General features: G+C 36.2%; 2 protein-coding genes across 2 annotated transcripts; one reads left to right on the forward strand and one right to left on the reverse strand.

Annotated features, from left to right (window-relative positions):
- Positions 1–6719: 6719 nt before the first annotated feature.
- cbln11 (cerebellin 11) lies at positions 6720–9579 on the forward strand. Its single transcript, XM_080051954.1, has 4 exons — positions 6720–7025; positions 7123–7188; positions 7504–7635; positions 8313–9579. The coding sequence occupies exons 1-4, from the start codon at positions 6788–6790 to the stop codon at positions 8591–8593; spliced, it is 717 nt and encodes a 238-aa protein (XP_079908080.1). The 5' UTR covers positions 6720–6787; the 3' UTR covers positions 8594–9579.
- Positions 9580–10214: 635 nt separating this feature from the next.
- Positions 10215–13702, reverse strand: LOC307269114 (uncharacterized protein). Its single transcript, XM_080051953.1, has 7 exons — positions 13570–13702; positions 12581–12792; positions 12234–12425; positions 12014–12109; positions 11597–11729; positions 11377–11514; positions 10215–11249 (listed from the first exon to the last, which is right to left on the reverse strand). Exons 2-7 carry the CDS (start codon positions 12788–12790, stop codon positions 11206–11208), a joined length of 813 nt encoding a protein of 270 aa, XP_079908079.1. The 5' UTR covers positions 12791–12792; positions 13570–13702; the 3' UTR covers positions 10215–11205.
- Positions 13703–16253: the final 2551 nt, after the last annotated feature.

Raw genomic sequence — 16253 nt, forward strand, 5'->3', positions numbered from 1 at the left:
AAAACAATGCTGTCCCTATGGGAGAAAACAGTTGAGATAGACATTTGCATAACTCACCTTCATAGCAGAAGAAGGGCTTAGTTTCATCACATCTAACAGAGACCCATTTTCCATCCTTTTTTACAGTGGTGCAGGTCTCGCCCTTCTGTTCAGCTTCAATAGAATCTCTCCAGTTTCTGAAAGAGGACGTGCTGCCATTAGACCACCTCCAGGTGTCTGTGAACAGGCCGATCCACAATGTCTTCTGGATGTGATTATTGATTTCATCCTGGGCTGCTTTTAACTGACTGCCTCCACTGATCAGGTCAGTGTGATTTACTCTGCAGTAGTTCTGAGCCTGGTGCCATGTCTTCTTTTCATTAATCACATGATATGTGCCATTGGGTAGCTTTGTGTCTGTGGAGTGATCGATTAAAAAAAAACTCACCATACATGTTTTCAAGTATTTAAAACATCAAGTCATTTAGTTGCATTTAATTCTCTTTTTGTTGCTGACTTCATATCAAACATGGATTAATTTATCTGGATTCCAGCCCAGCCCAGAATGTGGTAGAGTATTGGTATAACATCGCTCAATGACATGAACAGTATTATGTGATTCAGTAAGAAGTTGATGAAGTATTAGCTACAAATCCTCACCATTGTAGCAGATGAATCTATGAGGTATTTGGCATCCGTGGTCCCGCCATTTGTTCTTTTTTATGACCACACAGTTCTCAGGAGGAGTGTGATTATTGGGTTCAGCTTTCACTTTAGGTTCAGGATCAGGATCCCACTGATTCTTATCTGCATAATACTCCACTCCTGGCAGAGACCAGTGCCACGTCCTCTTTTCTCCTTTATCTGTTTCGTTGTACAGCCCAATCCAGGCTTTGTCTTCATTCTCCATAGATGCTCTGAGTCTCTCCATGTCTTCCATGTCATACACTGTGGCCAGGTCTGTGTGCTTATCTCTACAATACGTCTGGGCTTCATACCAGGTCTTGTTCTCATTAATGAAGTGGTACTCGCAGAGTTGACTTGTGAAGAAAGAACCCTGACCTAAAACCAGAGAGAATACTCTAGTGTTAAACCGATAGCACGAAAAACATGTTTATGAAATTAAAACCTTGAGTACCCTGGTCACACCACCACTTAAAGCATCCTCTTAAAAAAATGTGGCTCTGAGTCTAATTTATTGAATTGAGACACGTCAGGATAAAGCACTGTTTTTTCAAACAAGGAAACATGTCTTCTTTCAGACTAGTATAAATAAAGAAATAAATGTACATTTAAGTGTTTATTTAACTAAATCTTGTTGTTTGCATCTGTATATTTCTCATATACTGTTCAACAATCTAATCTTTAATTCCCATTATCTAAAAAAAAGCCCTCACATCAACTGAACTTCACATAATCATTGTTAGCACTATTCTGAAGGTTATTACAGAAGGATTTGTTCACATGTCTGATTTATGACAAATGTATGATTATTAAAAAACATGCTGAAAATGCATTATTTAAAGATGTACATACTATTTGTTGATGTATAATATGAAAAAAGAATGTACCTCAAATCGCTTATGTAAAATGTTTTCAAAAATGAAATAAAGATTTGAACTCAGGCCTTATCCAACATGGACTGGGGATTTTTGTTTTTTAAAGAGATGCAATCATGCAAAATTTGTAAGATATTTTAAATGTGAATATTTATTCAAGCATTTCAGAAAATAATGTAACACATCAAATACTTGTTTAAATGAAAGTAACTGGCAAAGTTTTATGATATCTATGAGTTGTCAGACTCCAAATTAAACTGTAGACATTTTTTAACAGGGAGCAGTGGTGCTGCCGTAGAGCTGATAAGATGATCCACTTACCCATCAGAATGAGCAGGAACAGACTCCACTGCATCTTAGCTCTGTCAGATGAAACTGATATTTTAGTGAAACAGAGTTATTCTAACAGCTTGTCTTTGAGGTTAAGGAAATACTCTCATGTCCAGAATATGTAAAACTTTCCCACTCCGTCAGGACTCAACGTTTAGGCAGAAATCTAGTGAGAGAAAGATATAAATGAATGGCAAGTAGTCAAATCAGAGCCCAACCAGATCAAACACTTTGTTTTGTTTGCTTTACAGTCTACAGCCTCTTTATGTAAATAGTGAAATGCAGAAAACTAAATGTTTTTGGCCTGGACCCAATGACAGAATCACCTGTTGGGATATGGTGCAACAAAATATCACACCAGCGATCAACACAATATAAACAAATCAACCACACAGATAACTGCACATTATAAAAGCAGAACAGAGGAAACACCATAATAAATCTTAGCATTTTCCAATGGGGAAACACCAGAGAGACATTTGACTTTACGATCATAAAAGACTCAGTAATTACTGTGCACTATAAAAGCAGTTCTCAATAAAAACACTCATCAATATAAATCTAATCAATTTCCAATGGGGAAACACCAGAGGCAGGAACTAAGAAAAGTTGATGGATAAAAGTAAAAAACATGTTAAAAAGTGTACAATACATTTTTAAATAGATGGTAGAAAGTAGTGAGTAAAACCAAAAATAAAAGGTAGCGTATTGAAGGGGAATGACATAAAAAATAAATAATGTAAACAGATGTTCCTTATATCCCCCACATACAGTATACCTGAGCCTGCCTGTCACCTTACTCTTACCTGCCTAGTCACTGCCCAAGCATGTCAATTCCTCCCTTTACCATAGTTGTTCCAATTGCTCTTACTTACTTAAAGGTGCACTATGTAACTTTGGCTGTGTTAGAGAAGTGAACATTTTCACATACTGAAAAGTTACTGTTTCACTGTTGTTAACATCAGGAAGGCCCAAAGTATTGTTTACAAACATATTCTAGTCTTACGTTTGGTTCCAGGTTCCTCAAAATAAATTTGGTTTGATTCACGATGATATGATTATTTAATACTGAGAATTAGATGAAGATAAAATATGTTTTGTAACATAACTGCTGGCTCTGCAAATGTAAACAAAATCTCTATTCCCCTGAAACAGCAGAGTGCACCTTTTAATGTAACTAAACATGAAGTAGATGAGCCCCAGCAGGGACATTAGTGTGCTGAGACGGGTTATTTCCCACTGTTAGAAGTAGGTAATATGTGTTTGTTTATTGTCTAAATTAATGTGTAAATGTTGCCGAAATTACATGTTTCTCTGTGCTGTAGGTTTCCAGTGAAGGTGGCTTGTGTGCTAAGGCAAACTTAATTTTTAACCTAAATATTCACTATAACTTATCGCAAAACAGCAACATTTAATTTAGTGTAACTTGGTAAAATATATTCTACTATCTTGGAAACCTAAAAATAGTATGAGATGGTTTCTTCTCCCTTGCAGCTTCTGTATGCAATGTCAAAAGCTACGAGGGGGAAAAGAACGACTTGAACTATTTTTTACCAAATAAGCTTCTATAGATGTGTATATGCATCTGGTGCCTTGCTTTATTGTGTCTAAAACCCATATGCCTCACATATAAATTTATTCTTCAACTTACATTATAAATGCAGCCAGTTTTTGAGGCCATTGATGATGGAATGCCGTTATTCCATGAACTTAATAATTGATAACATAGTTGGTCTCTCTCCAAATACATGTAGGCCTATGTGTTTATGCTCAAACAAAATTGTTTGTTTTCTATATAGCAGTCAATAGTGGGGAGCCAGTTTGAAGTGGAACGTAACTTTAAAATGCTTTTTCTTCCAGCTAGTCAGGTCACAATAATAATAAATACATACAAGTAAAAGGATATAGCATGAAGTAAAACGAACTGAATGCAAATATAGATATACAAATACATCTCAAATGAAGGTCTTAACTTACATCTTCAGATTCCTGCTCTCCTCGGCTTCGTTCTGCTTCGATGACTGCTCAGATCCGTCTTTTAATCATGTTGATGTTACATGCAGGTGCTGATGTCAGCATTTAAATATTGAAATATCACATTTTCAGATCTTTATCAATCCTAGGAAAATATCCATGGCTGATAACAAGTCCATGTCCTTTAGCACACTTTGAAACAAACATCACAATATTCAGCAGATAAATTTAATGCAGTTAAATTATGTTTTGAAAATACACATTTTAGGATCCTAACAAAAGTCATTCAAAATTCAAAGATAATCTGACCATTTGAGATAGAATGACTGTCAAGCCATCAATGATTTTGTCCCATTTTTATTAATCATTTGTCATTTCATTAGGATTCAAATATTAGACACAGCTGACGCATAGTATGGCCATAATAAATACAAACCAAATATAAAGCTACATGAACAGTCACATTATGTCAGAGTGGAATGACCGTGCAAATACAAAAACACACTGCACACACAAGATTATTATATATTATATTATATATTAATATTATCATTCAACTTTGACAGTATGACAGTGGGGATTTTACTGTGATGACTGCTACTCTTGAGTTTTCTGTGATAGAGTTTGAATTTCCCTTATTCAGTTCTAAACAAACTGTTGTTGTTTCTGCTACAAAAATCTTTCACATGTAATGGAATGAAGCCATAAAACTACATGGAGTTGTAAATATTTCAATCAATATTAACAGCATATAGCTAAATGTATTTTAAGTTCTACCATGGAGTCACATGTTACAGTCGTATTAAAAGTTCATTATGGCGTATTTGTCTCATTTAAAACTATGATTTTACATGATTATATCATGTTGTTGTGTGTGGACACATCCATGGGGGTGTCACCTGGCTTGTAAAACTTCACATAGTGTCTGTACTGTTTTGTAATTTGTTTATTCAAAATAAAGCTACACCTAATATTTGGGTTTGAGCAAGGAAGTGCAAAGGACAGGCAGTCATTATAGAAGGATCCCTTCCTGGATCAGTACAACTGTTCAGTGTATGTAATGACTTGTTACTTTCTGTTTTTTGACAGTTGCATAACTGCAGATCATTACAATAAAAATTATATTGTCCACTTGACAACATAACTTAAGTAACGTATTCCAAAGTGTTCAAATCGTTACAAAAACTATGTAATTTCATTATCATTCAATACATATTATCTTTGATATTTTCCACATATTAACCGTTTGACATGTAATGGCCCTTGTGTAATGTGCTTGTTCTGACAAATCTAACCTCTCTTTGTACTCCACCCTCCACCATAGCTTTCTTCATGATCTGTTGACATGGCTACCTGCATTTCAAAATACCTTATCCAATCATTTATTAACCTTTAAGTAATTGTAGTTGGCTCTGGAATCGTCATCACCTTGGGGAAGATCTTGATGACACTTATAAAATTAACTATATTGGTGTTATCTTCCATCACTGCCTATAATAAGATCTTTTACGCTGTGCACATTAATGTTCAGATATTATCAAGTTTGTTAACCCACAACCACTCTCCACACATATTTCCCACCTTGAACAAACATTATTTTAAACTTATATACAGTATCTTCAGACATTTTCCCCTATGTTCCCAGGACATTTTTTTTTATCTTCTATATACCATCTGTGACACAGCAACGTTCCTGAAAAAATAACACATTTGCATGAACAGAAAATAGCACGAAGAGAACAAACGCTGCCATTACTTGACCTGAGGCGGAAAAACAGCTCTAGTCAAACTAGTGCACACTGTGGTTTGCAGCAAAGCATAACACCTAATGTGGACATCTAGTCTTCATCTTTTGAAAGTTTGAATATATTTTTGCATTTGGAACACACTTTCTAAATTTGAAACTCTCAAAAGTAAGTTTTCACCAAGTAAATGTCTGCAGGTCATTTGAATAGATACGTTGAGTTGAAATAAAAAATTTTGGGGATGGTGCATTTGTTTTATTTTAACCAACATTGTGTGTGTTATAGCATGTATATGTCTATGGAAAAATCCATGGGCGTGTCCCCTTGGAAAGTAAGTTAACAGAGCCGGAATACCTCCACACTGCACATAGTGTCTTTAATGTGTTGTCATTTGTTTATTCAAAATGAAGCTACACTCAAACGTTTTGTTCTCAAAAAAGTGAAAGGATAGGCAGTCATTATAGACAGATCCCTAACTGGATCAGTAGCCTATAACTGTTCACTTTGTTACTTACTACAAACTTTTTTTTTAAAGATTCAGTTGCATGCAAGTAGATCATTACAAATCCAGTAATCACTAGTTAGTTCGTTATTAATAATCTCATTCACATTCTCTTCTGACATGAAAGCATTTTATTGTGTATGTCTTGTTAAAGCCTTCCCCAATTCCTATAATAAAGAGAAGTACAGACCCATTAACATTAACCTAAAGTCTGATTGAACATCCTGCACCAGTTTCCACAGAGTTCTAGAACACATCCTAGTCAATTGGCTCTTGTAAACAGGGCTTTTTTTTAATCTATTTCCATAACTTGTAACCCCACAACATAATGTAGTTTGACACGCTCCTTGGCCTGGGAAATAGATGTTTCTACCGTAAATGAATAGAAGGGGAAAATAAAAAATAAAACTACTTTTTAATTTTAATTCAATTTTCCGAAATGTCTATTTTCAGTGTTATGGAAAATTTGATCTGATAAGCATTAAACAGAGAACCTATGTAACTCCACTTTATATGTCACATTCCCTGTTGATAATTCTTTGACTTACTCACTAGTAGGCCTGTTGGGACACGACTAGATCTGGGATCCCTGAGGGGCCTTAAAACTGCTTATGCTCAAAGACACTTGAATAGAGCAGGTATAGACACCACCAGCCACAAAGGTAACATTCAAGAGATTACAAATTGAATATTGAGAAATGGAGTTCAGGGCTTTGTGTCTGTTGACCCTCCTAGGGCTCTTGCTCGTGGAGCCCGGGTTTGGTCAGGATGGTGATATGTATATTCCCAATTGGCTGAAAGATAAAGTGGATTTAATAACTAATGTGGGGGAGAAACTAAAAGATGTCGAAGCTCTGGAAGCCAGGCTCAACGCGACTGTAGACGAACTGGCGAGACAGAAAACTGAAGTGGACAGACTGAGCAAAGAGAATGAAGGTGATTCATTATGAAGAATTATTACCATATATTATTTATATCCAGACAACATTTGAGAGATGCATTTCTTTAGGCATTTTTCTTTTTACTTTTACAGGCCTGCAAGCGAGACTAAATGCCACCGAGAAGGAGATTGACGCACTGAAACAGAATGGTACTAAAGGTAAGATGATCAAGCTTAATGTATTGAAGTTTCTGTGTCACCAATGTAGAGTAGAGTTGAACCCAAAATATTAATAAAATGTTATACAGTATGATTCTACAGAAATATTTTTTTAAATCTTACCAGACAAATGGGATGTTGAATATCCCAAAAGCACAACGGGGGCATTATAAAAGGATTGATTATGATACAACTGTGCAGAGGCTTTTTATTTTTATTAAAATACCAAATGATTTCAACCTTTATCTATATGTCACTGATTTATGTCTTTTATATGAACATTAACAATTCCTTCATGTAACTGCCTTTCCACAGGTGGTCCACAGATCGCGTTCTCGGCCTCTTTGGCAAACTCCGGGGAGATTTACAAAGGACCCTGTGTAGACAAGACCCTGGTTTTCAAGAGGGTCTTCTCAAACATTGGCAATGGATATGACCCAAATACAGGTAATGTACAATCTTTGTGTGTGCATTTTGAAAAGTCAAAAATATCCTTCAAGTTTATTATTATTTATTTTGAACATATTTCTAACTAAGGCTTTGCCACAGACAACTGCTTATTAACGTTATTATTTAGGATAAAATAGTCATTTTTCTATGACTTAAAGCCTACTTGTAAACATGTTATTTCCTGAGGCTGTTAGACTGACGCATTTGCCTCTGGTATTTCAAACAAGCTGAAACGAAGCATAAGAATTTGCTGATTATGTTTGACTCAAAGTTTTAGTATGAGTTTATAGCTGCACTTGTAAAAAAAAAATTATGCAAGCAATGGATCAAATTACCAAGTGTTATGTGTGATATTTCACTCTTAGTGACAGGCTACATTGAATGAGTCTGAACTTAATTTTGGGGGCCCATTAATTAAAACAAAGGATTTACATTGAATAAAAGACATACATAATAACTTTTATTTGTAGTCATAGTATATAATATCCTATATTCTGCAGAACTTCTTGGAAATCATTATTTAATTAGTAATATTTCTAGTTTATTGTTAGTTTACCCTTCTGAAAAGCTATAATTCATTGATTCTACCTACTTAAAAAAAACATAGAGAAAAAAAAATGTATTTGTAATCTAGACAACACATCTTGTATCTGCTTGTCTTTGCTCTGTTGCAGGAGTTTTTACAGCATCCGTGAATGGTCTCTACTACTTCACCTTCAGCACCTATGGCTACAACACTCACGTAATGGGGGCCATTTTAATGAAAGAAGGCGTCCGTCAGATTTCAACCTATGATAACCTCTCAGATGATGGCTCAGACAGTAGCAGTAACTCTGTTGTTCTGCAGTTAGCTACAGGTGATAAGGTTTACATGGAACTGTGGGATAACGGCAGAGTGTTTGACAACCACAATGGCCACACAACCTTCAGTGGGTTTCTTGTTTTCCCTGCGTAAATGAGTAGAAACAAGGCTTTGCAATGAATGTTTACACTGCACTGCAAATAATCTGGCACTTGCCAAGATCTTAAATATTACAATTAGACATCATAGATAATTTGCCTTGTTTTAAAAGTGATTTACTTATTTTAAGTTTGTCATTTTACAGAATAATCTTAAGTTGAGTATAAAATGTATTTTATGTCTGGTTTAGTCTAGGAATCTTAAAGCTGAGTGAATAAATCTTAAAATCAGCTTAATTCCTTTTCAACTTGTTTCAAAATTCACGGATTCTTAAATTAAGCAACTTGAATGTTGCTTGATTTAAGAATCACTGAATCTTGAAACAAGTTGAGAACTAATTTATCTGATTTTAAGAGTTATTCACTACAACTTGAATGTTGCTTGATTTAAGTATCACATAAAAGGCATCAACGACTGACTTCAAACATGTTGAAACAAAGAGAAACTATACAACCTATGATATAATTACATATTTTAGAACAGGCAGATGTTCAACAATCAGATCCTAATCTGGTGTTTAAAATATTGAGAGCTGATTCTGTATTATTTTTTTTTTGTTGGTTTTTCACATGTGCTATGTATGTTATTTAGTATGTCGGTAAAACAGGCTGCTCCCCCTTTTTCAAAGTGATTTTATGGGCATGGGCTGTTGTAAAAGGTTGTTCACCAAAAATGATATCTAGGACCTTCAAGGATCACAACCAGCAGGAAAGCTACAGGGGGCGGAAATAGAAAATCAACTAAACCTTCCACAATAATTCTTAGTACTATCATGAAGGTTATTACAGAAGGATTTTTCACATGTTGTCTGATTTATGAGACATTTTCTACTTCAAAACATGCTGAAATTCATTTTTAAGACCTGTAGATAGTATTCTTTTTTATTTATAAAATGAAAAAAGGCTGTATCCCAAATCGGTTCTGTTTGGACACTTAAATGTTGTAAAAATGCAATAAAGATTTTAAGATGTTTTACTTTGGCTTTATCCTATATTTAGATTTTTTATTTTTTTTAAATATGCAATTTATGTATCCCTGACAAAGTTATATTAGTTAAATGGCAGAAGTGGGCTAGATGAAAAAGGTTGTTAAATATTGCGGGGATCCTCCAATAAGTTTATTTGTCGATTACATGCAGAGCAGCTGACTGAGAGATCGGCTTTATGAAACGCGCACATTATATAAGTGATCACTGTATGAATAAAGAGCGATTTATTAACATAAATAAACTGCTTACTTCACCTTTAACTTGCCACCAGCTATCAAACAACACTAACATGTATTTAACATTGATCTAGTTAGGGGGCAGCCTACTATAAGAAAATGTCGGAAAGGAGAAGCTATTTTAAATCAGCTGCAATTTGATACTAATACTACTATTCTATGTAATTCAATTTCTTACATTAGTTATATCTGCTATTTCTGTCACCTAAACTCTGCTAAATGTTCAGATTCTGATCTTTGGATCTGCTTATTTGTGAAACAGTGTAGTGTTTTCTGTCTGTCAATAATAAGGGAAAACCCATTAACGCCAGGAACATAGATAATTTAGAATACAATATTTATTTCATAAACATGTAATAAACTCTACTGTTACAAATGCAATGTGCAAAATCTGTTAACCAATATTTGGTATCATATATAGCATTCTTTATGAGCAACGGCTCATTTGCATGTGTAAGTTTGCACATACACATGAAAATATCAGCCAACGAAGGCTTCATTGTAAAAACATAGTTGAAGCATTAACAATATGTACTTTCACACAAAAGAGAATAACGTAATAATAATTATAACATGATGTACGTGGTATTTGCTGGTATTGTTATGAGTGACACGTGACATATTATGTACCACAATAGACCAAAAACACGTACATGAATGTGCTATCACACACACACACACACAGTAGGGCCACATCTACCTACTCTGATGGTAAACAAAAGAGTATATCATGGTTAACAAGAAGTGATATATAAATTCCTCAGATTTTTTGAAAATTGTTTTTGACATCCATGCAATGTTGACAGATTTTTTTACTGGCATTATAGTTTATTAACTTGATGGCTCCACGCCATTGGCTACCATGGACTTACAAAGTCATGAGCTTTGTGTCTTACAATAGTGAAGTGGGCTTAAAAGGTAACCAGACCCCAAACCCAAACTTTGTATAAGGCATGATGTCACCCAGTGAACTCCAGGTACTGATACATTTAGATTTGATGTTTGATGACTCTTAATTCTATCTAATTGTAATGCTTCTCATTTGTACCCCAGTCTCGTAGGACAGGAATCTAGCAGTTCTATGTTAACAAAACAAACTACATGGATTACAAACAACATTAAATAAAAAATAAAATAAAAAAGAATAGTTATTTTGTTACAGAGCCCATAACAGATGTGAAAGCAGCCAGACGTCTTTGGAACAGCGACCACCTTTCATCTGCAGTGAGTTGATACAAAATTAAGCATTATCCTGATCATCTGTGATCGACTATGTATAGTAAATCTGTTAAATATCCTGTTAAATATTCAGTAGCAAGTGGTGTACATGACAAGGGAAGTTAAGGATTTCATGTCTTGACCACTAGAGGTTTTCAGTTTCCTTAAAGCGCAGCCAGTCCCAGCAGACCTATGGTTATCAGCAGAACTATAGGGGATAATGGGGAAGCAAAATTAGTGTTAGGCATTGTAGAAACACATATAGTTCCCAGCAATTGTTTCGGATGACTTTGCTCTCTCAAGGAAAACAACCCTTTCTCTTATGCATTGCTTACCTTGTGTCAGTGATTGCTGGAGTGTAATGGTGTTGGAGGTAATCAGATTGGTGACGTTGGTTTTAGGATTTCCCAGGTCTGCAATGTTGCTTCGTAGTTGGGCAGAAGGGGCTCCTAGGGCACGGTTGGCTGTGAGCGCTAGCAAAAGACAGTGGGTCTTAGTTGACTGTTGAACATGCATACAATGGTGTGTTAATATGTAACTGATATATAAGCTTACCGCTGTTGAAAGCTCCAGTGCCGACTGAGAGTGTGAGAGGAGATGCTCTGGTATTTGCGGTCGGTATGGTGGCAGCAAATGTACATTGGATTGTTCTTCCACTGACTCTGCCTCTCACAGAGTTCACAGGCAGCTAGAAAGGGAAGGCAATGAGTGTTAATAATGAATTCATCCAACTGATATTAAAAGACCATGCATATTAAGTATAATTATTGGACCATTTACTGCTCAGTGACTTTCAAGTATTGAATGTGTTACGTGTAGACAAAAAAAGGTTGTTGCTGCTGTTCATATTTTTGGGGAGGGGAAGTCCAACAAAAAGAGCATCCCCAACTGCAGGGGAAAGTGAGCTCAAACAGGCTTATGTATAGTGCCACACTCTACACCCACCACTAGTCAGAGGAAACACAAACTCACATCTGTTACAGTCAGCACACCGTTGTTGAGGAAAGTACTAAAGAAGTTTACAACACCATTGTTGTTTGCACACACGTATGTTGAGTCGTTTCCTCCCTGTGGTGCAAGAAAAGAAACGGTAAATATAACTTGTTTACACAGTAGACTTCCAACAAACAGTGTGATCGGCTCGGGGTAGAATCGGTGGTACTTGAGGAGTGAGTGACAGAACCTGACATACCAGTGTGCTGTCAGTTGACAGGGTGGCAGAGATGTATCCGGCTGACTCTCCTGAGAGCCCAAAGTCAAAGTTGTTACCACTCTGCTGCTTAGCAGAAAGGAAGAAACATGAGCCTGCCACAGAGGGATTGCACTCAGAGGGCTCCGACGCACAGAGCTGCTGGGACCCGCATCCTGTGTTATTAATGGCTGCCTGTAGGGGAAATAATACACAATTAAGTGGATGGGAAATGTGCTCTTTGTTCAACACCATCGATTAAGGTGACTTGACTTGTTCCTATTCTTTTGTATTGTATCCCACTAAGCTCATTTTATTAACTTATTTGTTAGTTTTTTGCCATCACTCACCGGAAGAGGTACCACTGTGATGTTGGTCACGAGGGGGGGAGCAGCAGTTGCGACTGCCGTTGGTGCCGCCGTTGCGGTTGCATTTGGTGCTGCGGTTGCTGCTCCCGTTACCGGTGCTGTCGTTACCAGTGCTGTCGTTTGAGCATAGGTGCCCGAGGATATCCAGGAGAGTGTCACAAAAAGGACGGTGAGAACCAGTCTGTTGTCCATACCTAGATAGTAACATTATTCATGTAATTAATACAGTGGGACAGTTCATTTACAGTTTGAATTGTTGTAGCAGAGAGTGTCACAGGTGTGCTCAGGAAAAATTATTTCAAGGCAAAAGTGATTGCTGAACATAATACTCAATAGCCATAAGCTTAATGTCAAGGTTCTTCAACAAACTGCATCCACAAACATTCTACAAACATCCTGTGGTAAGTTACTCTCTTTGGGTATTGTGCGGGAGAACATTCAACAGATGTAACTGAGACGGACCAACATAGGCTATACCATTTGAAAACCAAGTTAATTTTTTAAAAGTGTGATTCATTTACATAATTATGTTAAATATTCATTGTCATACACATTTTAATTCAAATGTTACCATTAATTTACCAAAGTTGCACATGCCTTACATATGTGTAATTAAGCTTGAAGTGCTTATTTTGTGAATGCTGTTGAACAATTCAAATTATAATTTAGGATATAAATGGTAAATGGTCTTGACTTATATCTATATAACTTTTATATAGATATAAATGTATATTTATTATATAAATAAATACAATATAATTATGAATTGTTCTTGATATTTATGTAAGGGATTAATTCATTAAATAACTACTTGTACTATACCATAGTTTATGTAATGCAAATAGAGAAAGATATATTCCATGGATAACTGTTAGCATATAACATTTGAACAACATAACACCATTTATTATTCCACTGCATTCATTTATGAATAGATATTAAGGTATTGCATGGACATTGTTTTAGCCTACCTGTAGATCTTGTGTTCAGTTCTAGTGATGGGTAAAATTGGGTTAAAATGCAAAAAGATGTGAAGGTCCTTGAAAAGAAGATCTTGTAGAGTAGTTTTATCTCAGGTGGACTGCTGGCACCTCTGATGTTGTTAACAGGATCCCAGGTAAAGATGTGACACCTGTGTGCTGTGTGCCACTATTTAAACTAAGGGGGTGGAAGGAGCCAAAACTTCAGAGCCAAAAAAGAAACTTCTCTGACATCAGTGATGTTTCCAAAGATGGGTGTGGAATAGGGACTTAAGGGCGTGTGTAATGGAAACAACTGATGGATTGTGCAATGTCACTGCACATTTAACCACATTTGCCTGTGCTAGAGTTTAGTTTCTAAATGTATTACTTCCTTGAGGGCTCACAATGCTCGTAATGTGTATGATTCACATGATGAAGACAAGGAAACAAACTCTGGATTGTTGTCTTATCATGTTCAGAGAATGCTGTAGCACAGTGGTGGAATGTAAACACAATGTTGTGTTAAGGCAGTTGTACTTAATATTTGAATTTAAATTTTTTATTTTATTTCAGACATATCAAAAACAATACAAAATAAAATGAAAAGCATAAAAATACAATAAAGAAAATGTATGTTTAAATGACTTCACAAAAAGAAAAAAAAAATTCTGTATTGATGCGATATGCCTGAAAAGGAGCAGGAAGAAGTATACACTTATTTAATCCTACCCCTTTTCCATAGTAAAAAAAAAATATATATTTATTATATTCGCTTCTTGTATTCCATATAATCTCTATACAATCTATCTATACAATTGGCGATACTATATAATAAATAATATAACTCCTCCGACAATTTGATTAGACTGTAAAGATGTATCTAGTGTTTCTAGATTAGTTGCAGGAGTTAATCCAGATGTGAGAATCTTGTCATGAGGCATTCATTTCTACCTTCAATTAAAAGTCTACATTTTTTAATTGTACAATGGACAATTGTAAAACAAGCTCAATGTGTAATCATGCTGGATTGGTTAGTCCACTACCGGGTGCCGTCCAATCAGTTACCACATTGATACTGACTGACGTGTGGCCACTTTCCCTCCAAATGCAATCTGCAGTTATTGAGTCTGGTTGTGACTAGTTTCCCTCATCCCCAAGTCGTTATTACTACATTTCCCAGAATGCCACTCAATAAACCCAAAGATTGAACACACTTTATATAGAGCAAACATATTCTAAACTAATAAACAGCCAAATACAAACGATAAATGATTTAACAGTCTGCCATCAGTGAGTAGGATGAGTTTTTAACACATAGAACAGATGAAATTAAACTTCCTTTGATCAGGCTTTTTGAACCACTTGAGAATGGTCACATCTATTTGTTTCAGTCCCGTTCCAGTTCTTTAAGTCGACCACCTCATCACTGATCCAGAACCAGAAATCCAGAGTGCAGGTGTAGCGCAGTCCCAGCCAGACGTGGGGACTGTTGGCCTCCTTGGCTTTCTCTTGGACGTATATCTGCTCCACAGGGTTAATGATGGAGACCAGGTCATAGTGGTTCTCTCTGCAGTAGTTTAAAGCGGCTACGAGTAACATTTAAATATCTTTTAAACAGCCTCATGTTTCCTCTGATAATCATAAATTACCTTTAACAGCCTTTTTAACACTCATATAAAACAATTTTGTCCCTATGGGAGAAAACAGTTGAGATAGACATTTGCATAACTCACCCTCATAGCAGAAGAAGGGTTTTCTACTGGTACAGTCAGCAGAGCCCCAGTTTTAAGAGTCGTTTAACACAGTGGCACAGTGGCCTTGTCCACCAATAGGTCTCCCCAGATCCCGGTTTCTTAAAGAGGAAGTGCCATCCGACCACCTCCAGGTACCTCTGACCAGGCCGATCCATCCGTCCAGATTCCCAGTCACTATCTGGGCTTCTTCTAACTGACTGAGTCCACTGATCAGGTCAGTGTGATGTTCCCTACAGTAGTTCTGATCCTGTTTCCAGTTATTTACTTCTTCAATGAAACTAAATGTTTCTCCAGGTGGCTTACCATCTTTGGAGTAAACAAAAAAAACGTTCATTAAGGTTACTCCAATGTCTTGAAGTACATTATACATCAATTCATTCAGTCTTATTTAATTATCTTTTTTTCATGGTAAATTCACATTGATTGATTTCTCTGGATTCCAGTGCAGCTCAGATAGTAGTAGAGTATTGGTGTATCATGGTGGATCGCTCAATGATAGAACAGTATTATGTGATTCTGCTAGAAATGGCAGAAAAAGCAGTATAAGCTAAAAATTCTTACCATCGTAGCAGATAAATTTAAAACGTTTATGACATGTGATGTCATTCCAGCGGTTATTGGTCGTGATTTCCACACAGTTCTCATGACCTTCACCATTGGGTTCCTTATCGCACCACATTTTCTCAGCTGCATTGTACTCCACCCCTGGCCCTGAGACCATTGCCCTATTTTCATCTACTTTGTTGTGCAGCCCAATCCAGGCTTCGTCTTCATGCTCCATAGATGCTCTGAGTGTCTCGGTGTCGTCATACACTGTGGCCAGGTCTGTGTACTCGTTTCTACAATACCTCTTGGCTTCATCCCAGGTCTTTATCTCCTCAATAAAGTGGTACTTGCAGAGTTGACATGTGAAGAAAGAACCCTGACCTAAAACCAGAG

This window comes from Ammodytes marinus (genome assembly GCF_949987685.1).
Source record: "Ammodytes marinus genome assembly, chromosome: 23".
In the NCBI taxonomy this organism is placed as follows: Eukaryota; Metazoa; Chordata; class Actinopteri; order Uranoscopiformes; family Ammodytidae; genus Ammodytes; species Ammodytes marinus.

Bases quoted from the DNA above. Each gene is read 5' to 3' on its own strand.
- LOC307269114 (XM_080051953.1), bottom strand. From the start codon at position 12,790: ATGGACAACAGACTGGTTCTCACCGTCCTTTTTGTGACACTCTCCTGG. The intron at 12,426-12,580 runs GTGAGTGATGGC...TTTCCCCTACAG, and splicing joins TCACAGTGGTACCTCTTCCG to GCAGCCATTAATAACACAGG. The intron at 12,110-12,233 runs GTATGTCAGGTT...CTTGCACCACAG, and splicing joins TGTCAACTGACAGCACACTG to GGAGGAAACGACTCAACATA.
- cbln11 (XM_080051954.1), top strand. From the start codon at position 6,788: ATGGAGTTCAGGGCTTTGTGTCTGTTGACCCTCCTAGGGCTCTTGCTC. The intron at 7,026-7,122 runs GTGATTCATTAT...TTACTTTTACAG, and splicing joins ACTGAGCAAAGAGAATGAAG to GCCTGCAAGCGAGACTAAAT. The intron at 7,189-7,503 runs GTAAGATGATCA...GCCTTTCCACAG, and splicing joins GAAACAGAATGGTACTAAAG to GTGGTCCACAGATCGCGTTC.